The sequence below is a fragment of the Rhinatrema bivittatum genome, chromosome 3 (assembly GCF_901001135.1).
Source record: "Rhinatrema bivittatum chromosome 3, aRhiBiv1.1, whole genome shotgun sequence".
NCBI classification, from domain to species: Eukaryota; Metazoa; Chordata; class Amphibia; order Gymnophiona; family Rhinatrematidae; genus Rhinatrema; species Rhinatrema bivittatum.
In genome coordinates, this window is record NC_042617.1 from 460,364,497 (window position 1) to 460,390,079 (window position 25,583).

The following is a 25,583-nucleotide window of genomic DNA, read 5'->3' on the forward strand; positions in this document are numbered from 1 at the left end:
AATGAGTAGTTCAGAGGTTTTCTTGTAAGTGTCATCAATAGAGTTATTTATGGGAATGAGGAGCTGAATGTCGTCAGCATAGAGGAAGTGTGTGATCTTGTATTCTTTTAGTAGTTGGCAGATGGGGAGAAGGTGCAGATATTAATATCATCCGCAAATAGACAAACTTTACCTTCTATCCCTTCCTCAATGTTGCTCACAAAGTTATTGAACACGCCTGGTCCCAACACCGATGTTCCTTGTGACACACTGCTTTACACTGTTCTCTCTTCAGAGTAGGATCCATTTACCATAACATGCTGTCTTTTATCCATTGACAAGTTTGTAATCCATGCCACCACCTTGGCGCTCATTCCCAAGCCTTTTTTTTTTTTTTTTTACAAGCCTCCTATGCAGGACCGTATCCAAAAGCTTTGCTGAAATCCAAGTAGATCACATCGAGCGCTCTTCCTTGATCCAATTCTTTAGTCACCCAATCAAAAAAAATCAATCAGATTTGTCTGACAGGACCTTCCCCTGGTGAATCCATGCTGCCTCAGGTCCAACGATCCTCCTGCCTACAGATAGTTTACTATCCTTTCCTTCAGCAGAGTCTTCATTAATTTTCCCACCACTGAATCCACTGAGGTAAGGCTAACCGGCCTGTAGTTTCCAGCCTTCTCTTTGCTACCACTTTTCTGAAGCGGGACTATCATCTCTCTTCTCCAATCACATGGCACCACTCCCATTTTCAGAGATCTGTCATGCAGCGGACCCGCCAGCACATCTCTGAGCTCCCTCAGTATCCTGGGATGAACCTCATATGGCCCCATGGCCTTGTCCACTTTCAGCTTTCCTAGCTGTTCCTATACATATTCTTCAGTAAATCTAGGTTCATCTACACCATTTCCATCTATGGTCTTGCTAACCAGCAACAGTCATTCTCCAGGCTCTTAAGTGAAAATTATTTTAATATTTCCTCTATTTCTTCATCACTCTCCACACAGTGCTCAAAGTCACCTTTCAATTTCATGATACCAGTACCAGCCTCCCTTCTTTCTCTGATATATCTGAAAAATGTTTTGTCTCCTCTCTTTACCTCTTTGGCAATTCTTTCTTGCACTTGACCTTTTGCTTTCCTGATTTCTTTGATCTCCCTCAGTTTTAACAGACATTTTTTGTATTCTTTTTTTGGGATCCTTTATATATCTTGAATGCAGTTTTGTTTTTTTTACCTTAATTTTGTCAACCACCTCCTTAGAGAACCAGATTGGTTTCTTTTTACTCTTACTTTTCTTTACTTTCCTAACATATAGATTTGCTGCCTTTGTAAAAGCTCGTTTTAAATTTGGCCCACTATTGTTCCACTCACCCATTTTGTCCCAGTCTTCCAGTTCTTCCTCCAGGTACATCCCCATTTTGACAAAGTCTGTATTTGTGAAATTCAAAACTCAGATCTTTGTGTGACTTCTCTGTATCCTAGTCGCAATATCAAACCATACCCTTTGATGATCACTAAGCCCCTACCCCAACATCAGAGACATTAGCCTCATTAGTGAGTGCTAGATCGAGGATCAAACTCTCCCTCATGGATTCCATTACTATTTGCTTGAGCAGAGCACCCTAAAAAGCATCCGCAGTCTCTCTACTTTTTGTAGATTCCACTGAAGGTATGCTCCAATCTACATCCAGCAGATTAAAATCTCCAGTGAACAACACTTTAACCTTCATTCCCACCTTTTGGATGTCCTCAATCAGGTCTCTGTTCAGTTCATCTGTTTGAGTTGGAGGCCTGTAGATCACACTAGTAAAAATAGAAGCACCATCTTCGCTTGTTAAGGCGATCCATAATGCTTCTTCTTTATCCCACATCCCTTACATTATTTTCCCATCAAATTGAGTTCCCAAATAGGTTTCTCTGATGACTGAGACTCCCAGCAGAAGCAGTTTTCTTTTATGACATTTGACCATGTTGAAGGTTTTCTGAGTGTATTGGATGACTACTTCTCTTTCAGATATCACTTCATGATCTGTTGCTGGGGCTTCTTCATTTTGCGCGAGTGGGCATCTCTTCATCACAGGCCTTATTCTGCCAGAACCGATTGGAATTCAGTTATACCTGGAATTCTGAATCTTGGATGTCTGATTTTTCTGTGGGAATGAAGACAGGTATTTAGGATGCTGTCCAGTTGTGGAAATTGGATGTCATAGTCACATGTCTTGTTCTACTAGTTCCCACAGTAAATCATTTATTCTTGGGATTCTGAATCTTCTATAGAAGCTAGGGAAGATATTCTGTTTGCATCAAAATTGGGCAGTTTTTTGAAATCTGAACAATTCCTCTTTCAAATGCATCACCTGGCTTTTCATAGCCGACAGCTGAAAGCAAAGTGGACACCCTTAAGTCTCCAAATGGTAGACCGTGGGACATAATCACCACAAATGTTACACTGAATAAAAGCCATTCTACTAATAGTGACAATTACACAGCTCCTGCAGATACCAGCCCTTTGTTCTATAAATTACAAACACAGTTATTTCAATACACATTAGCCAGGAGTCTAAAAAACACTAGCTAGATTAAATAGATGGAGATTTCAAATATGCAACAAAAGAGGGGAGTCAATCGGCACCATTTTATAAAAAGCACCACCAGGGAAAGAGAAAATGGGGATTGCTCCTTCCCCCACTGGACTGTCAGGGACTCTAATGTATTTTTGTTGGAGGGTCAAAGTGTGGAACCCCCAAGAGGTGATGTCATTATCTTTTATATGTGGGCAGGCCTTAGGGGGCAGTCTTTGGTAAAACTTCTGAGGGCCAGGTGGGGGTATGGAGAGATGAAACTGGGTTTATAACACTTCTGCACCAGGTACTTGTGCCCTCTGGGGAGACAGGGTGCATTTTTAAAGCATGCTGCAGGCTCTTTAAAAATTAATCCCAGGACCATCTGAATATGCATTAGCATTCTGATGCTCCTAGGAGAAAGTTAACTACAGCTCCAGAAGTGCACTTAACATTTTTAGCAGAAGCCATGCTTTTGTCTTTGTATAATAATGATCTTTAGTCCTGGGGGAATTCTGTGCTATTGCGGAATGCAGAATTTGCTCAGAATTCTCCCTTCCTGAAGATTTCATCCCTCGTCTCGCAGAATCCATTGCAGCCGCATGCTTCTCCCTTCTGAACACTGTGCCGGAAGAGGAAGCAAAACTAGAAGCATCGCGGCATGGGCAAGGTTTGGCGAGCATGGACAGCGGCCATCACGGAAGAGCAAAGTCATCACAGAACAGGCGGTGCGCGCACAAAGAGCGGAGGCATCGCAGGACTGGCGAAGTTCCTGCATGGATAGCAGAGGGAGCACGGCACAGGCAAGGCTAGCAAGCTACACCGTGCTAAGGCTTGCTACAATAAGAAAGAGAAAGGGAGAGGGGGAAGAGAGAAAGAGAGAAAGGGAGTGGGGGAGGGGGAAGGGAGGAAGGGGGGAGGGAGGGGGAGAGTTTCTAGGGTAAAGCAGGTGAATGGGGAAAGGGCAGAGGCCAAGGGAGATTCATATTTCCATTTGTTCTGAGCCAGAAGTCCTCAGCCCTTGACATGAGTGTCCTGGCACTGGACAGCTGAGCAGACTCTGACTTCCCCCGCAAAGGATGCATTTAACCAAAGATCTGCTGCACGAGACCAGCCCCACAGCAGCGGGAGATATTTGATTAAATGCGACTCCTGCTGCTACATGTGAGGCTTAGAACTAGCTTTCTGATTCAGGTAGCGGCAGCGGTCATTGTCTGCTCAGCTGTCCAGTGCCGTAGGTTGCTGCCCCTGGCCTAGAACAGGTGGAGATGTGAATCCTACTTTGACCTCTGTTTCTGTTCACCTCCTCTCATGCCACCCCCACTGTGGTGAAAAAAAGAGAGAGAACCCAGAGACTGCCAGCAGACCTCATCCTGCTGGTGGCTAAAGAAGAGACCCAGGCCCTGAGAGTGTTTGTTGTGAGCCAGTGTGGGTGGGTGGGTAGGTGTCTACCTGGGAGTCTGTATGTGGGGAGGGAGAGTGTGGGTGTGTGAGTATGTGAGAGCTGTATGTGGGGAAAGAGAACATGTGGTGACAGATGGTATGTGAGTGAATGCATATGTCTGATTTCATGTAAGAGAGACAGCGAACATGTCGGGGATTCATCCCAAGTCTCCCATACGGCAGTGCAAGATGCAACCACTGAAGAAGGCACTTCCACTGCAATCAGAGGTTTACGTGCAGTTGCATCAGAGCCCATGTAGTGAAGGGGGCACTGGTAAGGACACTCAGGTGGAGGGTAGCAACAACTGCAGCAGTCCTTGCCAGCTTGGCTCATCTGCCAGCAATTGCTGCAACTACTGGCAGATGAGTCAAGTTGCCAAGGCCACTCAGATGGAGGTGTGACAGCAGTTGCTGCCACTGTTGACAGACGAGCCTAGTGCCACCGAGGGTGATCGGGGCAGAGCTGAGATCTTTCCTTCAGTTGCCAGGGCTGGGGAGATGGGGTGGAAGGCTGGGAGTGTCCTTATCGCCACTTATTTATCACCCTTTCTAGAAATATTTCTTTCCTTCATTTTTATACCTGTCTATTCCTTTCACCTTCATCAAATGATCCCTTATTCCAGAGTCTTCTTTCCTGTGAAAGACTTTTCTCCTGAAGAGGACCTGTGCATGATAGAACCATATTATGAAGAATTCTCAAGATTTGAAGAGTAGAGCGGAAGTCAAGAAGTCTGCTGAAGTGATAAAAAAAATACTGAAGTACTTCCCCCTACTAAGCACAAGAGAAGCCAGTTTGTTTACCAACACAGTGCTGGCATTGTTGTAGGTCCTGACAGAACTCAATGGGGCAAGACTCTGCTGGTGCCATATGTGGCCCACCCAAAATTGCCACTGCCCTCTGCTACGAGCCTGAAGCAGCTGCCTAATGTGTAGAGCAATGGACTGAGAACCAGGAAAGCCATGGTTCATAATATAGCTTTTCCCACTGAAATTTCTTGTGACCTTGGACAAGTCACTTCACCCTCCTTTGCCTCAGGTATAAACTTATGGCCTCATTTATTAAGCATTTTTCCCATGGACACAGAATAAATGAAAATCCTTAGTATATCAGGCCAAAACTGTCCTTGCTCTGCTGTCTCCTTGCAGAATTGCAGAGGATGGGCGTTGAATGGAGAAGATAAATATATTTCATCATCGGGTTTCAAGAAAAACACTGCCTTATAAACAGTGAACTAATACTATCTTCATCATAACAGGCCAATGACAAACCAGTTGGGAAATATGTCAGAACCAAGCACTTCTCAATGTAGCCAGTCAAGCCTAGAAGTCACCAAGAAACAAAAAGACATTCGTTCTTTTGCATAGCATCGTGATCGGCCTTTACATGAATCAATAACATCTACACCAGGGTCGCATGTTCGAGAATTCCCTGAAAAACCACATCAGATGGGAACAAATTATTCTGCACATTCTGCAATGTAGTTCTCAATCATGACTGCAGATCTGTGATTCTGGATCACTTAGCATCCAAAAAACACAAACTGAAGGAAGATGTGCTTCAACAGAATAGAGGAATCAAATGCCAGAAGACCATCACAAGTACACTGAAAAACAAAATACAGGCAGAGAAAGAACGTGTGGATGTAAGTCTCTTTACTTTTTCACTTTCACAGGATTTTTATTATTTAATATGAGTTACCTTGGATAAGGGCACTCAAAAATGTTCTCTTTCAGATTTGTAAAGCATGGGTGAAGACTCTCGCAGGTGCCAATATCCCACTGTCCAAAAGTGAACCCCCACTTGTAAGAGAATTTCTCAACAGCAGGGTTTGGAATGGTGATGCGGTTCCTGGAAGGACCCAACGGACAGACATACTTACCAGAAGTCTACCGTGAAGAAAAAGAAAATTTACAACTGATGCTTAAAGATAAAAAAAATTGCAATTATCTTTGATAAAACGTGATGATGATGCAAGATCAGTTCTGAATGTATTATTTGCACCAATGGAACCTGATTACAGTGAGCATCTAAAGTCCTTTTTGGCAGATACAGTGTTTTTAGATATTGCTAATCATTCAGCTGTTGCCCAAGCTGTAGTCAAAGCAGTAAATGATTGTCAGATTGATTATAAAAGCATTTTGGTAATCAATATTGATAATGCTAGCTATTTGAAAAAAGCATTTAATTCTGTGTTTTCTACACTGTTTCCAAATTCTGTGCATATCACTTGTTTGGCACATATTGTTAACTTAGTTGGTGAATCATTCAGAAAGCCTTTTCAGTTAGTTGATACATTTGTAATGTGCTTAAAAAACATGTTATTTATTTATGTATTTATTTAGTACTCTTATATACCGATATTCTTGTAACAAGTTACAAATCACTCCGGTTTACATTATAACAAAAAGCCTGTGCAAGAGAATGCATGTTCTAAAACTCTGGTAGTAGGAAAGCTAAGTACCTCCATTTCTTGAACAAAAAACTACAAGAGAAATCTCCAGCTGCCAAAGCATCCATGCCTCCAAGCCCTGTCAGAACTCTTTGGAACAGCTGATTCCATGCTGTTCAGTACCAAGTTAAGAATTTTCAGTTATACAAAGATTTCTTCAATGAAGAGTGTAATAGTAACTCCCCAGTTTCTATGCACACTATTCAGAAAATGCTGAATGACCCAACTAAGTTCCCACTGTTAAGAGTACAGATCAATTTTCTAGCAAAAAAATGTGAACCAATTCTCAGTTTAAATCTGGCCTTTGAGAGTGGGTAACCTTGCACTGTTAAATCATTTGATCTTCTGGAAGAAATGCAGATATATTTCAATTCACATCTAGAACTCCTTTCAGAAAGCACTTCTGAGTTCTTTGAATTTAAAGAGGTCGAAAACTTATGCCTGTTGAAAGATTTGCCTGTCTAGATCTCTTCAAAGAGGCATTCTATGAAGCTTCTGAAAAGCTTGACAAATATTTATCATTTGGCCAACCAGGTCTTAATTATCTGAAGGCTTGTAGGTTATTTGATCCTCATAGAGTTTATATTCTACCAGAACAATATGAGCATTTTCAGTCAATACCTGATTTCTCTGAGGTACCTGAATATGAATTAAAATTGTACAGGGAAAAGATTGTGCCTGAAGCTATTCAGAATCAAGCTTTGATAGACCTCCAAGTGTTTTGGTTTTCAGACAATGAGATAATTCCAAATATCACCAAATTGGCCTTCTGTCTCCAACTCTGCAGATGCAGAGAGAAGTTTTTCACTGTATCATCTGATACTTTCTGCCAGAAGGAAATCACTAAGTATAAAAATGTGAAGGCACTTTGTTTTTGTACTATATTTTAAATGAAACTACTGGATTGAGAAATAGCAGATAAAGATACCCTTATGGATTTGTCCCAAAATTTGGACCAAAGGTTGGAATCCTGAAGTCAATGTCCTTCTCCCAAACTTTTTCAAACAGAAGGTACATCCTTCATCAGTTCTAAATGCTGAGTTAGTGTTCCTTAATTGGCAAAGCACCAGCAAGATCCAACCCTCAGATGTTAGAAGGTAGGCTCCTCGTGGGGTTTGGTGCTCCCTATCTATCTTTTTCTCTGTGATAGTATACAAAAGTTTGCACTCCTGGTAGTAAAAAGTCCCAAGAAGTGTCCAAAATCCAAAAATCTCTCTTCTTTCTGAGTAGGTAAGAACTGGTGGCAAAAGAATTCCAAAACAACCAGAACAAAACTCACGCCCAAAAATAATGCTCTGTTCTTCTCTGGCAGATCACTGTTGTCCCTGCTTAGCTGAGCAGCATGGAATAACAGCACCTCTTCTTAGCCTCCTAAGGCTGAAATGAAAATCCTCGTTAGGCACGTGCAGACGGCAGGTCAACTGCTTGTTGCAGATTGTTGAAAGATTTAAACTCCTACCCAGCCCCCTCCCCGGCCAACGTCACCCCCAGTTAAACATATTACCTGAAAGAAATTGTCTGGTGTTCCCATTTCTATTGAAACTTTGAAAATCAGTCAGAGTCACAAAGAAGATTAATTCTCAAAAGGAGAAGGTAAACATTCTCTGTACAGTTTGGTATTTCTGCCAGAAGGAAATCACTAAGTGAGAAAAATGTGAAGGCGCTTTAATTTTTGTATTATTATTTAAATGAAAATACTGGATTGCACTGAATTGCAGAAAAATTTGCAAAAAATATTCTGTTATTTTGACAAATAAATGTGCTAAATTTTGCAAATTTTAGAAAATATGCGCAGAATTTTCAAATTTTTGTTGCGGAATTTTCAATTTTTTTGCGAGAATTCCCCCAGGAGTAATATTTGCATGAAACACAGCTCATTATTTTTGGTTGCACATTAGCCATTAAGGCAATAATGCACATTTTGATCAATTAACACAAGTTAGTCAATATTGCAGCTTGGTAAATGACCCCTTGTATTACTGACATGATCTTAGCCTATTTCTTTTTGGAAATCCTTTCATATATTGTAGTGGAATAAGCATGTATTGTAATACAAAACCAAAAACGGTTTATACTTACATTTAGCGCCAGATTCACTAAGCTTTTCCACATTTACATAGGGAGAAAAAAACTTAGTGAATCATGCCCTTAAGCTAAGTAAAGCAGAGTTGTTTACCTGCAGCAGGTGTTCTTACATGAATGACATCAACCAATGGAGCCCATCACAGAACTTTGATCTCAAAGATTCTAGAGCTTTCAGCATGCTCTACTGAGCATGTGCAGATATTGCCACCTCCCTGTCTCTCAGGCAGAATCCCTCAGTCTATGAAATAGCAGATAAATGGAAAAACCAACTCCCAGGGTAGGCAAGTGTATATTCAGAATACTTACATCCTGCTGTCCTCGGAGATCACATGTTACAAGTAAGCAACTCTGCTTTCTTCAAGGACAAGCAGGATGGCAGTTCTCAAACATGGGTGAAACCCAAGCTAGAGGCTACCAAAATCAAGAAAAATGGGAAACCCTTTAGTGCGGAAGCACCACCATTTCCAATCCCCCACTTTTTTCCAGTAAGGCATCCAACCTATATAGGTTCTAGAAGGGAAGAGTTGTGTTTTCACCTCAAAGAGACTCATACGACAGACAGACTAAGAAACCCCGATATGCGGCAAGGCAGCGGAAGGCTGGAGTGTAATGCGAGCACGGCACAAGAAACTCACAGAGCTGCACAAAAACCAATACAGTTAGAGCTTCCGAACATGAACTCTGATTAGCACTAGTAGGCCTGGGACCCCTTGGGTACAGCTAAAGGAACAAATTACCAAGTACAAGAAAAAAAAAGCTCTTGGATCAAGACTGCAATTTTGTTTTGATTTTTTTCTTTGGGGTCCAGCAGAGCCCAGCAGAAAGAAAACTGTGGTTCACCATTAATTGAATAACATGCAGAGCAATGCCCAAAGTTAAGTCCAAAAGAAACACCTGGCATGGACTCCAAATGCCCAGCTGGAGAAGCAGCAAGAAGCATCACAGTCTATAGCAGATGCCACCTGCCGAAATACTACAAATACAGGATCTGACTTTCTGCTTCTATGGCCAAGACCAAAAGCAAAACACATCAAGCAGCACAATAGTCTAAGGTGCGACCGCATCTTCTTACCTACCACTAATTAATCCCCCCACCCCTGCCCCAAATTTATCATCAGATTTGTAAGAGACAACTCTAATACCATTATTCAAAAGGAAGACCTTTATTCAATGGATATGGCCACATCATAGGTCAATGCATACAATAATTCAAATACTAACCAATTATTAACATTCCTTCAATTGCAAAAGAAGCAAGAGGGTGTGATAGCTCATCCTTAAATTATGTTCGCTCGTCCCACCTCCAGCCTCTGCCCCCTTCCTTTGCTTTGGAGGTGGGGCACCTCCCCGGTTGTGGCCTCCCCACCTTATCTGGGGCGGGTCAACTCCTTTGTCTACATTTTCAAGAAGGTTCTTCACCCAGTAAAAAGTTTGCTATGTCAATATATAAAGCTTGGGAGTAACCTGCACGGAGCAGCAGTTACTACCCTTAACAGAAATTTGGGGTTAACCTACATGAAGCAACAATTACTGCCATAGGAGACTTGCCATTTTTTTCTGCCATCATTACTATGTTACTATGACATTCAAGGATTGATGGAATAAAATCTAGAGTGCTGGGGCATGGGAGCCCCATGCCGTTGAAGAGGGCAGTGAGCTGTGACTGAAGCTCAGCTAAATGATGTACTTCACTATCAGGGGAAGCCAGGCAAAAGGGAAGCACCTCAGCCAGGGATCTGTCCAAGCCTGGAAAAGATCATGTACTCTTCCTTGTAGGTATCCATAACAACCACTCCTATGTGCCCCCCCCCCCCCTTTGCTTCCTGCTGAACTGACTAAGTCAGAAGATGTGAACACCACAAGGGGGTAGACCCCTGGGCTGCAGGACAAAGGAAATAACCTCCAGGCTGTAGAAAATATAGTTGGGAGACTTCCCATCCACACAAATCCCTGACAATCCCAGCAGGGAATTGCCACTGAGGCAGGCATTGCCAAAAGGGCTCATTACCCTTCCAATATAGGAAGCATATACTGGGAGAGTCCTAGACACCAGCAGAGTGAGAACAAACTGAGGAAGAAGTCCTCTCTGCTAAAAGTGAAAACAGGAATGCTGCAAGATGCAATCCTTGTGGAAGAGGATATCCTCACCAATCTGGGACCCTGAGGGTACCAAAGAAGGAACAGTCTGATCAGTACAGCAGGTGATGATTGCACCCCATGGCACCCCTCTCGAGAGTGCCAACGGTGCTTGTTTGGACCTTCGGTTCCCAATGGAGTCACTAGCACCCACGTAAATAGCAGCCCCGATGCATGTGGATTCCATGGCTCTCGATCCAAAGCAGCAACTGGCATCCATAGTGCTCGATGGCATCCATGGTACTCGAGGATGTCCATGGCATTCGATGGCGGCCAGAGCTTTCAGTGGCAAGTACCCATCTGTGCCAGAGTGCTCAATGCACTCTGGCACAGATGGGTACTGGAAACTGATTCCAGGCATGGAACCATGGTGCATCAGCGAAGCTGATCACCCAGGCTCATGCTCACCCTCTCTCCAAAGGAGATGCAGTGCCAGATCATTCTGACAAGCAAGAAAGGAGCCTACATCATCCAGTGCACCAACCAAGAAGACTAGTTCCCAGGAATGTGGGAAAGATGAGCTCTTCTCCCCACTGAAATATCTGATCCTAAATTCCTTCATAATCTGAGCCTCCATCGATGCCCAGCAGTCAGGCACAATTTCCTGGAACTCTTGCCTGGGTAGGAACTCTGGCAAGTCCTCAGGCCAGAGGCCTACTTAGACCACATATGAACTGCATGCTGCCAGTCAAAACAGGAACTGACAAAGGCAAAAAGCAGATGTTAAGGAGAAATGCAGTATTATTTATTAAGGGGAAAACTGTCGGCTGCACAGTGCATGAGGACCACCATGTGGCTGACAGAAGTGCTAAAGAAAAAAAAGAAAAAAAAATTTAACTTTACTACCACAAGGGAAGTAAGAGAAAATAAAAAAACACTAAGGCTCTGCCTGAAAAAAACAGCTGCTTGCAGCCTCAGAACTGTTACATCATTAGCTGTGAGGAGAACAAAGTTGAACTGAATCCACACGGCTTCACAGAAAAAAAAAAAAGACTGAGGGACTCTGCCTGAAAGATAGGGAGATGGCTACAGTTGCATATCTGTAGAACATGTTGAAAGCGTTAGAATCTTTGAGATCAAACCTCTGTGCTGGGTTTCCATCAGATGTCATCCATGTGTGAGGACTGCCATACTGCTTGTCCTTGGAGAATAACCAGCTAGCACACTTGAGTGCTGGACAGTAATTCATCTTCAGGTAACCATAATCCCCACAAAAAAAGTGTCCTATTTTTTTGATTAATTAGGTATTGTTTGCATATCAGTTCTTAGAAGAATAAGTCCTCTGAATCACAATTCCCATTACACAATGCAATGGCACTATTTCGGATGATTTTTGAGCTATTGACCTAACTACAATATGGTTGCTTACAGAACAATAAAAATATTTGATACAGTACCCGAGCACAAGTTCTTGCTGACAAGACAATATTCTGATTTCTAAACTTCTTGAAGAATCCAGCATCATATCTCTGCTCAGCTGCATGAGGCCCCCCAAGAATTTCCTTGAAAACAAAATGAAAAAAGATTCAATGGGAAATCTTGTTTAATGTCAATGGTGAAATAAATAGGAAAATATATACAGTTTCTCTAGAATGTTGTATAGACACATGATAATTAAAGAAAAACACAAATCATGGTAACGGAAGTGGTAACTATTTTATATAAAAATGGACTTTGAAGAATCAACTTATGCATCCTCATTACACAACCTACATTTGAATCTAGAAAGCCAAGAACAGAAATATCTACACTTTCAAGAAGTGCAAGGTCATCTGAATGCTACAGAAAACAATTTATTTTTTTGGACTTAGCAATTTCCTCCTGCTCCTTTTTACTTCAAGCTTAAATAGAACAGAGGATGGGATCTGGCACCATGACCCTTCAGTTGCAACTACCTGGGGATGTGTTTCCCTCTTTTATATATTCTTCCAACTTACGGTTAGACCAGTCATTGCAGTAATGGTCTTGTACTGGGGCCATGCACCAGAGCTGCTTCCAGAACCCTGCAATCATGGGCCCTGAATCCAACTACTACATATCACCCTTAGGCAACAACTAAGATTCTATTCCCTTCTAAACACCCCTGGAGGCTGTGAAAAGTGCCTCCATAGCATTCCCAGCCCCATCTGACCCAGGGAGAGGAAAATCTGACTTGGGTATAGAACCAGAGACACTGTACTCGGCAGCATACAACACTTATTAAATGAGACTAGACTGGCCCCAAGAAGAGCTCAGTTAATATCTTGGGGTGAACACCACCAAACTAGCATCCTGATTCAACAGATGGAGAAAAGTAGTACACACCCTCATAAAATTAATAGCATACTGTTAGCAGCAGCAAATATTTTGTTTGCAGGTTTCTGATTCAAGTAGTGAACAGGGCCAACTTTGCTTAGCTTCTGAAGTCTCATACGATCAGAGTTCAAGGGCGTGAAGTTGAAAGTCATAAATCACTGTGTATTCTATTTTATTACACTTTTGAGAGAAGGTTCAATTTGTAACATTCTCTCAAAACAATCCAAACATCTAGAACATTAATATATATATATATGCATGCACACACACACACACAGTATATATATATATTCTATAAAATAGGGTTATTCCTAAGATTGCCCAACCATAATTCTTTTACTTAGTTAGAATTTTACATTTGGAATGTATTATAAAAGTAGGAAGACCCTGACAAATGGTTTGTAATATAAATTTGTCTGTCTGTGCAAGGTTTACCTGCACTGCAGTTATGGCTCATATCCAGCTCTAGACGTTCCCACAAGCCTATTAATCCCTTATGCTTAATTTGTAATCAGAATCCAAGTTTAGATGTGGAGCTGGTCTAATATGAGTTATTCTAGAACTTTGACAAGATATACCGAGCATGCCATATACCACACATCTACTGGGGTCCCTCTTTAGTCTTGTAACATAAAATTAAGAGAAAAATAAAATAAAAAAGAAGCAGGAGAAACCCAACTCAGCGAGGTGGTGGGCAGGTTTCGTGAGGACTAACATCCTGCTGTCCTAGGAGAACAGCTATTAGAGGTAAGCAACTCTGCTTACTCCAAGGACAAGCAGGATGGTAGTCTTCACGCATGGGTGAATCCCTAACTACAGGCTGCTCCTCAACACAAAAGGGGACCAACAGACACTAACCAGGTGCCAATGGGCACAACAACCACAGTGCTGTTGGTAACAGAGACGGGCTCTAGGCAGGGAGAGTGGGGTTCTACACCTCAAAGAGATTCCAGAGGACAGACAGGCCAAACCTACTGTCATGTCGGCCATCCCTATCCAGACAAAAGAGTAATGTGAATGTGTGGCGAGAACTCCACATCGCAGCCTTGCAGATCTCCTCCAAGGGAACTGTTCGCAAGTGGGTCACTGACGCTGCCATGGCTCTGACAGAATGAGCCTTGATATGACCCCCAAGATGCAGTCCCGCCTGGGCATTACAGAAAGAGATGCAATCTGCTAGCCAACTGGATAGTGTCTGTTTGGCAACAGCAACTCCCAATCTATCCCTGTCAAAAGAAATCAAAGGCTGGTTGGACTGCCTATGGGCTTCTGTCTGCTCCAGGTAGAAGGCTAAAGCTCTCTTGCAATCCAAACTGTACAGTGCTCATTCATGTTGGTGCGAATGTTGGCAGGACAATCGACTGGTTAAGATGGAAGACCATCACCACTTAGGCAGGAAATTTAGGGTGCATGCATGGGACCACCCTGTCATGATAAAACTTGGTATAATGTGGATAAGTCACTAAGGCCTGAAGCTCTCTAACCCTGCATGCTGAAATGACTGCCACAAACAACATGACCTTCCAGGTCAGATATTTCAGGTCACAGGTGCGGAGTGACTCAAAGGAGCTTTCATCAGCTGAGTTAGCACACATTAAGGTCCCAAGACACAGCGGGAAACCTTAGTGGAGGCTTCAACTGAAACAGGCCCCACATGAAATGTACAACTGTAGGCTGTACAGAGATGGGTGTACCATCTACACCCTTGGTAGTACACTCCAACTGCACTTAGATGAACTCTAACAGAGTTAGTTTTTAGGCCAGCCTCTGATAGGTGCAGAAGGTAGTCAAGTAGTTTTTGTGTGCAGCAAGAGAAAGGATCTAGGGCCTTTTGCTCATACCACATGGAAAACCTCCGCCACTTCAGTCTGTAGGACTTTTCAGTAGAAGGTTTGCTAGAAGCTTCCAGGACCCAAGCCACATCTATGGAAAGATTCAAGCAGCTGCAGAATCAGCCTCTCAACATCCAGGCTATGAGTGACAGAGCCTGGAGGCTGGTATGCCATAGCCTGCCCTGTTTTTGAGTGATGAGATATGAGGAAGTCCCCAGACTGATCGGCTTCCAGATTTATTTATTTATTTATTTTTATATACCAACATTCGAACTAATATATCACATCTGTTTACCAAAAATAATCAGGGATGTTTTCAAGCAATGAACATGATTGTTTACATAGGTATCTTACCAGAGAATCTTAGGGTAGTACATAAAAATAATATCGGTGATAGTGTTTATGGGGGTGGAATGATTTGGTGTGATAAACGTTTTGATTTTAGCAAACTTATGTGAAGAGGGAGGTAACACATTAAGCAACACTATAAACAGGAGACATTTAACTTAGAACTGTTCAAGTGGTATCTATTTCGTCAGATGGACAATTCCCGAAGGAGTGGAAACCAGACCTGTCTCGGCCAATGAGGGGCTATGAGGTTCATAGTCTCCCGGTCCTCTCGAAGCTTCAGGAAAGTCTTCGTAACTAGAGGAATCAGAGGATATTCGTACAGAAGACCCTTGTCTCAATGGCAGGCAAAGGCGTCTGAGGCTGGTTTGCCGTCCAACCTCTACAGGGAGCAGAACTGAGTCACCTTCCTTTTGCAGGGCAATGTGAAGAAGTTCGCATCTGGGCTTTCTCAAAGACAGAAAATCTGATTCAATACCCCCTGGTTTAGGGACCACTCATGGGGCCTGAAGGCTCGACTCAGTCTGTCCGCTTTCACGTTCTGCATTCCAGCCAGATACATGGCTCGGCACACCATCCCATGGGACAGAGCCCAGGACCAGATCTAGACCGCTTCAGGACAAGATGTATGACCCTGTGCCTCCCTGCTTGCTGTCATACCATTTGGCTACTTGGTTTTCTGTCTGGATCAGGACAATTTTGTTAGACAATCTCTGAAAGCCCATAGAGCATATCTATAACTCGGAGCTCCCGATAGTTGTTTTGATATTGTGCTTCCTGGGCAGACCACAGGCCCTGGGTGCGGAGCCCGTCTACATGAGCACCACACCCCAGGACGGATGCATCCATGGTGAGGATAATTTGGGTAGGGGAAATTTGGAAAGATATTCCCTGCTCCATATTCGAGAAATCTGCCACCAGGACACGGAGTCCCCCTGGAGATCCTGGGTAGCCCGATGCCGCTGCGACCTCAAGGTCCTGGGTAGCCCGATGCCGCTGCGACCTCAAGTTCCTTTGGGCTCTGCATGTGTAAGCATGAAAAGGGAGTAACATGGATGATTGTGGCCATGTGGCCCAACAGCCTCAATGTGTCACGCTGATACCGGCTGGCTCTGTTGAATCACCTCCACTATGGATGCCAAAGTGAGCACCCTGGAGCACGGCAGAAAGGCTTTCACCTAAGCCGTATCTAGTAGGGCTCCTATGAAGTCCAAATGAGGTGACAGGCTGAGATGGGACTTTGGGTAGTTGATAACGAGCCCTAGTGATTCCAACACCTGAACGGTAAAGTGTAAGGCGTGATCCACTCCTGATTGAGAGGTGTTCTTGACCAGCCAATCGTCCAGATAGGGGAAAATGTACTCCCAGCCTGCAGAGTTGCGCCCCCACCAAGGCCAGGCACATTTTAAGGACACATGGGGCCGACTCTAGCCCAAACAGCAACACTCTGTACTGGAAGTGTTGTTTTCCCACCACAAATCTGAAATACTTCCTGTGACCTGAAAAGATCTCAATATCAGTTTACGCGTCCTTTAAATCGAGAGAGCATGGCCAGTCCCCTTTTTGCAAGAGGGGAATTAGGGTGCCTAGGGGAACCATCTTGAATTTTTCCTTTTTCAGAAACTTGTTCAAGGCCCTCAGGTCTAGGATGGGACGGAGTTCTCCTGTTCTCTTTGGAATCAGGAAGTACTGGGAGTAGAATCCCTGTCCCCTTTGCATTGGTGAGACGGGCTCAATTGCTCTGGCCATTAAGAGGGCAGAAAGCTCCCTTAACAGTATCTCCTGATGCACTAACGGCCCCAAAACGGGTATGTAGGAGAATTTGGCAGGACAGCCAATAGATTCAATCGGTACCTTTGACAGACGATGGACAGAACCCACTGGTCTGAGGTTATACTGGGCCACCAATTCGCAAAGAACCGCAGCCTGCCCCCAACCAGGGGGATTCCAGCATCTCGAGTACTGGTGGCTGGCCCCTGCTCCCTACAATCCAGTCAAAACCCTGTCCTGGGATTTGGCTGGGGTGCCAGCTTGTGCTTGGGAGCTCGCTACTGCCTGGGACAGCCACAAGAGCTCACACTCTGCAAACCAGAATGAGGGGCAGGAGGATAGTATTTCCTCTGGCAGTAGAAAGACCTCCTCTGACCTAGTGTCACAGACCTCCTGGCTGAGGAGGGTGGGTCCTAAGTGCTGGCAAAGAGATGCTAAGGGTTTCATGATGGTCCCGCAACTGGCCATCATGTCCCTCAACTTATCTCCGAACAGATTATCTTCTGTACATAGCAAGTCTTTGCTGTACCTCCAGTCGGAGATCCGAGGACTGCAGCATGCCATTCTGCAGGCACCAATTCCCGCTGCAAAGACTCTCGCTGCCATCTCGAAAATGTAAGTGGTGTGCACCTTGTGTTTTCTGCACTCCAGGCCCTGACGCACCAGTGACAGAAAGGTGTCTTGCTGCTGAGACAGCTGCTCATCCACGTCCTGCAACTGCTTCCAGAGGTTGTGAGAATATTGTCTCATGTAGAGCTGGTAGGAGTCAATGTGGGCAATGAGCATAGCCCCCTGAAAGACCTTCCTCCCAAGAGCATCCAGCACTCTGTGATCCCTCCCCGGGGACACCAAGGCATGGGACTGAGAGCACTTGGCCTTCTTGAGAGTGGATTCGACCACTACCAATTGATGTGCTGAAGCTTTTCAAATCTGGTAGCCTGTTGGATGAGGTAAACCCCCGTCTGCCTTCCTATTCACAGGAGGTACCATGAAGGGGTGCTCCCAAATCCTCAAAAGCAACTCCTTAAAGATCTCGTGACCAGGACTGCCACAATCTCTTTAGAAGCCTCCACAAACTGGAGGATTTCCTGCATCTTTTGCCTGGCATCCTCCTTGGTCATCAACTCTAATGGGATGGGCTACGACCATCAACCCTTACAAAGCCTGCGAAGGTCAGGTCCTCAGGCGAAGATCTCCTCTGCTCCTCTGGAGGAGATTATTCTGAGGGGAGACCCTCCAAATCCTCTGAGGAGGATGCAGCAGTGTCATCCTCCCGGGGTCATAAAGGGGCTGCATACTCACTGTAATCCACAGGGGATTGGGCCCTGCATGTTCGGCCTTTGTCCAGAGGCCTAGGCACCGGTGGCACTGATGCAGGCCCCGACAAGGCTGGATGGGAAGGCTGCAGGCCGCGGTGACCCAACCAACCCTGAAGGGACTTCCTTGGAGGAGGAACCGGTGACAAGCACCGCATCAGTCAGGGGAAGCATTGGTGCACCGCGGGCATCGATGACTTCCCAGGAACCGGCACCAGCTATGTCGCTAACACATCGATGAGCACACTGAGACGCTCCAATAGCGGTTCCAGCAAGAAGAGTGCAGGTACAGACACAGTCTGTGCCACCAGCTTGATGCTCTGCAGCGCCCAATCAACTGCCAGCTGGACTCTGCTCTCCAACTCCTCGAAAGTTGCCGATGCGAAAACAGACTAGGAGGCAGGCGGGGTAGCCATTTCTTCCTCTGATCTTTGAAGTGGATCAGTGACTGACACCAAGACTGGTGGAGACCATCGCGGACCTCTGACATCAATGGAGGATGGGCACTCCTCGCCGTGGGGTCACTTTGGGGGCATCACGGCAAACGCCGGTGCCAACCCGAGTCCAGCATTGTGCAAATGCGACTGGTGCCGATGCTTCCTCGGCTTCCCTCAGTGCTCAGTCCAGTCTTTCCCCAGTTCCAAAGTCAAAGATGACAAACCTGATGTCCTCTACCTTAAGAGATTGACAAGGGCCGGTCCCTGGTGCCCTATGTGCCAGTGGCATCAACAGAATGCATGGCCCCACCGTTGACAATGGCTCGGGGTCCATCAGTGCTTCTCTTTGGTCCTTCAACGTCTATGCAGATCACTCAAACTTTCTTGCCCCGAACAGCTTTTTCATCTTGTCAAGGTGAGCACGACATCTCTTCATGGTCATTTGGTTGCACAGGTGGCACCCCCAAATGCTGTGCGATGCCCCCAGGCAAGGATACACTCATTGTGTGGGTCCATAATGGACATAGTCCTCGGGCACCAAGAGCATCAACGAAAACCTGACAAGGCCATGACGATACAAACTGAAAGGGGCGAAAACGACAACATAGGCGGCGGGCGACTGACGCCGGCGGACACCACCATGGGGAAGGAGGGGGGGGGACGAAAGTGAAACAAAACTTACCGAGCTACTGCAAACCTAACTAAGAAACAAGAGGGAACCAGAGAGGGACCCGTACCAGGAGATATGTAAGAAAAACCTGAAAACTATTGGTGAAAATTTTTCCAACTTTCTTAACAAAAAGAGCACAAGCTCAGTGACTATGAGGCGAAAACTCTGAGAGAAAAAAAAAAAAAGACTAAAGAGGGACCCCACGTGGATGCCTGGTACAGAACATGCTGGACATGCTCAGTATGCCTAGTCAAAGTTCTAGAAACTTTGACATAAGTTTTCCATGTTGGGCTCCATCGTATGATGTCACCCATGTGTGTGAGGACTACCTTGTCCTAGGAAAATAGAGAAAAACTATTAGTTCAAGTGCTTTCAAATTTATAGTGGTGCTTTATTATAAATAAAACACTTTGTTGAAGCCACAGTATATAGAAGAGCAGAAAGGCAAACAATTTATCTCCATAATATTACATTTATAAGCATGCCTCCACAAGGAGATACAAAGGAAATCCATGCTAGTGTGGAAATCATCACTGAGCACGGCAAGAGAAGTATAGGAACTAACCATCTTCTCAGGATCAGTATGAGCTTAAAAGAGAGAAGTTAGCTTCTCAAGTACAAATGCCTAACCAATATATTATATTTAAATATACCCTAATTACAAATATTTACTGCAACAGCAAAATAAACAATTCCAGAATAGGTCCTGATATGGGAAATTGTCTCTGTAGGTTAAAGCTACTTGACCAGTCTTAACAAAAGCATAACAATATAATCACAGTGTTATATGAAAGAATTAAAGCTACAGCAGGGTAGCTTCCCAAAAAACCAAAGCTGGCTTTAAAAAAAAAAAAGGGGTGGAGTTAGCCAACAGAGCACATATGAAGTATATCAATATAACTATGTAACATGTAGAACTAGACAAAAAGCAATAAACCCCCCACCCACCCCTAAGTCTACCCCCCCCCCCAAAAAAAAACCAAAAAACAAAGTTGTTATAATCTCAGGAAAGGCACCAATAATGTGTGTTTGGCAATGTTGTCTTTATTTTACAATGTCCACTGATTTGTTCTGTTGAATTTTAATAGGGAAATCCCAAGACCATGTTTGGCCTTCACACGACACTTGAACTTGGGCAGTACGTGTTAAGAAAAGTTATCACATCTCTGTACAGACAGAATGAACCCCACATAAGTTCTTTTCAGGCATGCTGAAAAGCAAAAACATTTATTCAAAATATCATAAATATTTTTCTAATGCATGGTTTCTGATGGCTGAATTGAATTAAAAATTCATATGACAATGCTAACTTGTCATATCTTTTTTGCCCCTGGGGTTCAGAGTTGTCCTCCAAGCTGGCAGTAGAGTCCACAAAGTATAGTCTTATTTTGCCCCTCCCCCAACAAATAATTGGTTGCATATCTGTTTTCATTCCTGTAGTGTCTCTAGAATACTATGTAAATCTCGAAAAGCCCTCAGTAATATCTTTCTGAATTATCTGACAGGTGGTTTATAGGACCTTTATGACCGCAACTTGTCAATCCTAACAAGCTGCATAGACCTTTGGTCCAACTTTATTTTAATTTAAATATGATGCTCACTCGGAGTCAAATATTTTTTTCTTTTTTTCTAGCATTTTCTTTAAAAGGTCATATTAAGTCCAACGGGGTCCAACTGGGTAGGGAGATTCTCATAAACAATTCTTTATCCCAATCCAGGAGTTAAACAGTACGTAATACTTAGCTTTATGATGTACAGATTTATTTGTCCTCAGAATTCCGAGGTATTTTGGGCTAGTTATTTGATTTTGTGTCTCTAGAATAAACATTCGAAATAACCTAACCTGTCCTTCTCAGAAATTGATCACACCACTGTTTATGGCATAGCCCCATGGTTAATAGTAATATTCTGTATAAACACACAGAGAAATAGAATGGGATTCCAAGACAAAATGTTGTCAGTGATCACATCATGGAGGAAATACCTGACAAATTTGAGAAATGAAGGGATTATGGCTGCTGATTAAGGCGGCACTGAAAAGTTCTGTCTCGGAAGCCTATTTTACAACCCTGAGTAAGTGCATGAATGTTATCCCCCAGGTGCAGATACCAGAGATGCTGAGGAAGGAAATAAAGGAGGAAATTAAAAGAATAAAATACATCACCTTTTTCCATATGAATATGGAAGCCAATTATGTTTGTCTTTCAAATTAACTGTGTTGTAAAAACAGTATCAGAAGATAGAGATTTTTCTCTCTGAAACTTGAGATGTGTTTCTCCAGACCCTTTCACCAAAGTTCATACAAATATCTGGTTCAACTCACGGGATTTAGTTATCAGAACTGAAGTCAAGAACACTTAGCTTACTTATAATGTTAATAAGAACAAAGTTTACCCATAATGTTACTTATAAAATTGATAAATGAAACTCAAAGCCATAAATGGTTCTAACTGAGGCCTGAGACCAAAAAAAACCTCTGGTTGACTATGTTTGGACTAGAAGGCTGTGAAAGTAACACTGTCAGTTCTTGCAACAGACAGCTCTGCCAAGGAGCATCCTTATGGAAACAATACTTGGTCAGTAACTGTGTTCCATGAGACAGAAAAAAAAAATCATTGGCGAGATTAACCTGCCCATTACACAAGCGCTTAAAAATCAGGCCAGTCTGGGATTCAGTAGCCAATATCTGTGTTGCTAGGACAAACCCATCATCTGCATAGAAAGAACTGTGGGACACATGCAAGGTAGTCAACAAGCATCTCTATATTGATACTATAGCAGAAGTTCCTGGTTTTCACAAAGACAGAATACACACAGGATATAGATGTTTTAGCCACCTACATTAAAAGATGAGAGATGACCCAAAATGTGACTGTAGACATAAGCCTCAGAACTTGGAGTACAGTATATCAACTGTCAATTAAGATCTGTCATAAGATTTTGCTCATTTCTCCATTTAGTATCCCAGGAGGCCACTGAATAGATTGATGGACTGGACATAGAGTGCAAAGTATTTCATATCATATGAAAAAAAAAACCCAGCAGCTACACATATCACAGGTGACAAATCCTAGTATCTTGAGCTAAAGAAATGATCTGATAATAGAAGAAACAGAGCAGGCATGGGAGATCTCTGCCAGTTCATTAAGCATCCACCATTCATCCTGCATATTGTTATTTTCTGGCTTCATTATATCCTATTATAGTTTTCATTTCTGAAGTATAATGCTCATCTGTGTCCTTTCTTCTTGAACATTACTCAACTTTAATAAGTTGCAGAAATTACTATGCAAAACAACTTCAGGAGAAAACAGACATTTACCTTTGAGTTAAGTATTCTCACCTCATATGTTGACAGTCTGTCTAAGTAGGTTAATAATTTTAGTCTGCAGCGGCAAAGTTCTTTCTGTTCTAGTGTTAGCCTGTTTAAAAAGAAAAGCGCACATTAAGACAAATTCAGTTGGCTTAATGTTATTTAGTGCCTACAGTGGAAACAATGGAGGAGGAGGGAAGGGCTGCTCTCAATATACAGTGCCTTGCAAAAAACTCTTCACATGCTTGCACATTTTTCATATTCTGCTGTCTAAATGCATTAAAGTAGGAGTTTGTTGCACTAATCTACACAATATATTCTACAATTTCATCAGAAAAGAACAATTATAGAAATATCCCAAAAAGCTTTGACTGCACACTGCTTCTCATGCCTTGACTCAATATTTGGTGGCAACCATTTCTGCAGCAATAAAACCCATGAAGTGACTTTGCCCAGCAGGATGATGCAGTTTCTGCCCATTCTTCTTGGCAGAATAGTTTAAGCTCTTTTAAGTTAACTGGCGATCGTTTGTGGACAAGTCTTGCCACAGATTTTCTTTTGGATTCAGGTCTGGGCCACTCAAGAACATGGACTTTTGTTGCTGAACCACTCCACTGCTGCTTTTGCCTTGTACTTAGGATCACTGTCCTGCTAAAGGGTGAAACTTCCCCCCGATCCCAGGTCTTGGCAGACTGGAATAATTTTCCTCCAGGATCTCCCTGCACTGTCTACCATCCATTTTTCCCTCCCTGAAACCGCTACTTCAAAGCATCCCCACAACATGACAATATCATCACCTTGCTTTACTGTAGGAACGGTGTCAGAATGGTGATGTGCGGTGTTGGTTTTATACCACACACATTGCTTAGTATTAAGAACAAAAAGTTGCACTTTGGTCTGGTCAGGTCACAAAACCTTCTTCCACAAGCATGCAATATCCCCTAAGGGTCTCTTTGCAAGTGATATGCAGGATATTAGCTGCAAGGATATTACGCGTCCAAGGCAAACATTGTGCCCCTTTCCTACCTCGGCCTTCTCCACATACAATTAAGTTATGTATATATTTCATGTAAAATAAGATATTTTACATGACAAAAAGACAAAGTCAGTCTTCTGAGATAAAAATATCACACTACATTTATTTTACTTATTTAAAATTATTTGTCTACTGCACACTAAGATTGTATCAATTTACAGAAAGATTAAACATACATATAAATATGTGACATATCTTAAACATACATAAAAATCACATATATCCAGCATATTAAAAAAAACATACAAACAACTAAATCCCAGGACACAAATTTAATACCACAGCACCTCCACTGAATCAATGCCACAGACCCATTTTCATCAGAACCAAACATCTCCCAACTCAAAATTGATCCGGCATGGAGTTCCATAAGATTGGACCAACAACCAACACAGCACAGTCTCCAACTTCCCCCAGATATGCCTGATGTATTGTGGGAATATCCAGAAGGCCCCTATTTATAGATCTCAATGTATAGTGAGGAGTGTACATATGTAAAGCCACCCCCAATCATAAAAAATCAGTGCTTATCAATAGTCTATGAATAAGCATTAAGACTTTGTAGTGAATTCCAGTCCAAACTGTCTCATGCTGTGTCCGGTTAAGGTAACCGCACGTGAAATTGTTCGGAAACTGGATTCCAACGAGAAAGCAAAGCTGATTGCAAGGGCCACATGTGGGCAAAGGCCCAAGGGACAACCTCCAGGGTTGAGGCCATAGACCCCAGAACCTGCAAGTAATCCCAGACGGATTACTTGCGGACGTTTGGACAAAAATGCTCTCCCCTGTTCTTGCAATTTGGCAATGCGGTCCGCCGTGAGAAAAACTCTGCCTAGATGAGTGTTGAACAAAGCTCCCAAAAACTCCAGGATTGGGAGGGAATCAGATGACTCTTGGACAGATTGACCACCCATCCGAGGGCACGCAGCAGCTGAACTACCCTGTTTATCACCTCCTGGCAAAGAACTTCCAACTTCACCCGAATCAGCCAATCGTCCAAATATGGATGCACCAAAAATCCTTCCCTGCGCAGTTGTGCAGCTACTACTACCATGATCTTGGTAAACGTTCTGGAAGCGGTAGCCAGACCGAAAGGCAGAGCCTGAAACTGGTAATGTTGCCCCAGAATGGAGAACCTCAGAAACTTCTGGTGATCGGACCCTATCCAGACATGCAGATACACCTCTGTCAGATCCAAGGATACTAGAAATTTCCCCTGCCGTATGGAAGCAATCACCGATCGCAATGTCTCCATGCAAAAATGGGGAATCTGGAGACATCTGTTGACCTTCTTTAAATCGAGAATGGGTCGGAAAGTTCCCTCCTTTTTGGGAACCACGAAGTAAATGGAGTAGCGACCTTGCTGTAGTTCCGCCGGAGGAACGGGAGTAATTGCCCCGAGATCTAGAAGGTGCTGAAAAGTCTCCCTGACCGCTCAGCGCTTGGTGGCATACCCGCAGGGAGAGACGAGAAACTGATGGCGGGGCCGCCGTGCAAAATCTAAAGCGTAACCGTGTCTTTTCAGTGATAGGACCCACTGGTCTGTCGTGAGCCTGGCCCACTCCTCGTAAAACAAAGACAGTCTGCCTCCGACCACCGGCACCGAGGAGCGGGCCGGCCGCCTATCATTGCGAAGGCTTTACACCCGGAGTGGACTTGGTATTACTGGGTCTACCAAAACGCCGTCCACGAAAGGACTGAGACCAAGACGGCTGTCGGTTGGAGTTTTGGCGAAAGGAGGAAGCAGGTGGTTGGGATGTCCGAGGCTTTCGACCCCCACGAAACCGAGATCGGGCCCCAAATGATCCTCTAGACTTCGGCTTGTCCTCAGGCAAGCAGTGTACTTTATTCTCACCGAGCGACTGAATCAGGTTCTCCAGCTCCTTGCCAAAGAGCAGTTTGCCCTTAAAG

At 43.6% G+C, this 25,583-nt stretch overlaps 1 protein-coding gene across 1 annotated transcript in view; it reads right to left on the reverse strand.

Annotated features, from left to right (window-relative positions):
• Positions 1-25,583, reverse strand: part of NBAS (neuroblastoma amplified sequence) — a 1,239,997-nt gene that overhangs the window by 948,885 nt on the left and 265,529 nt on the right. Inside the window, exons 19-20 of the mRNA XM_029595926.1 lie at positions 22,667-22,745; positions 12,053-12,157 (exon numbers count right to left, since the gene is read on the reverse strand). Of these exons, the coding sequence (XP_029451786.1) occupies positions 12,053-12,157; positions 22,667-22,745 (184 nt within the window). The remainder of the gene's footprint in view (positions 1-12,052; positions 12,158-22,666; positions 22,746-25,583) is intronic.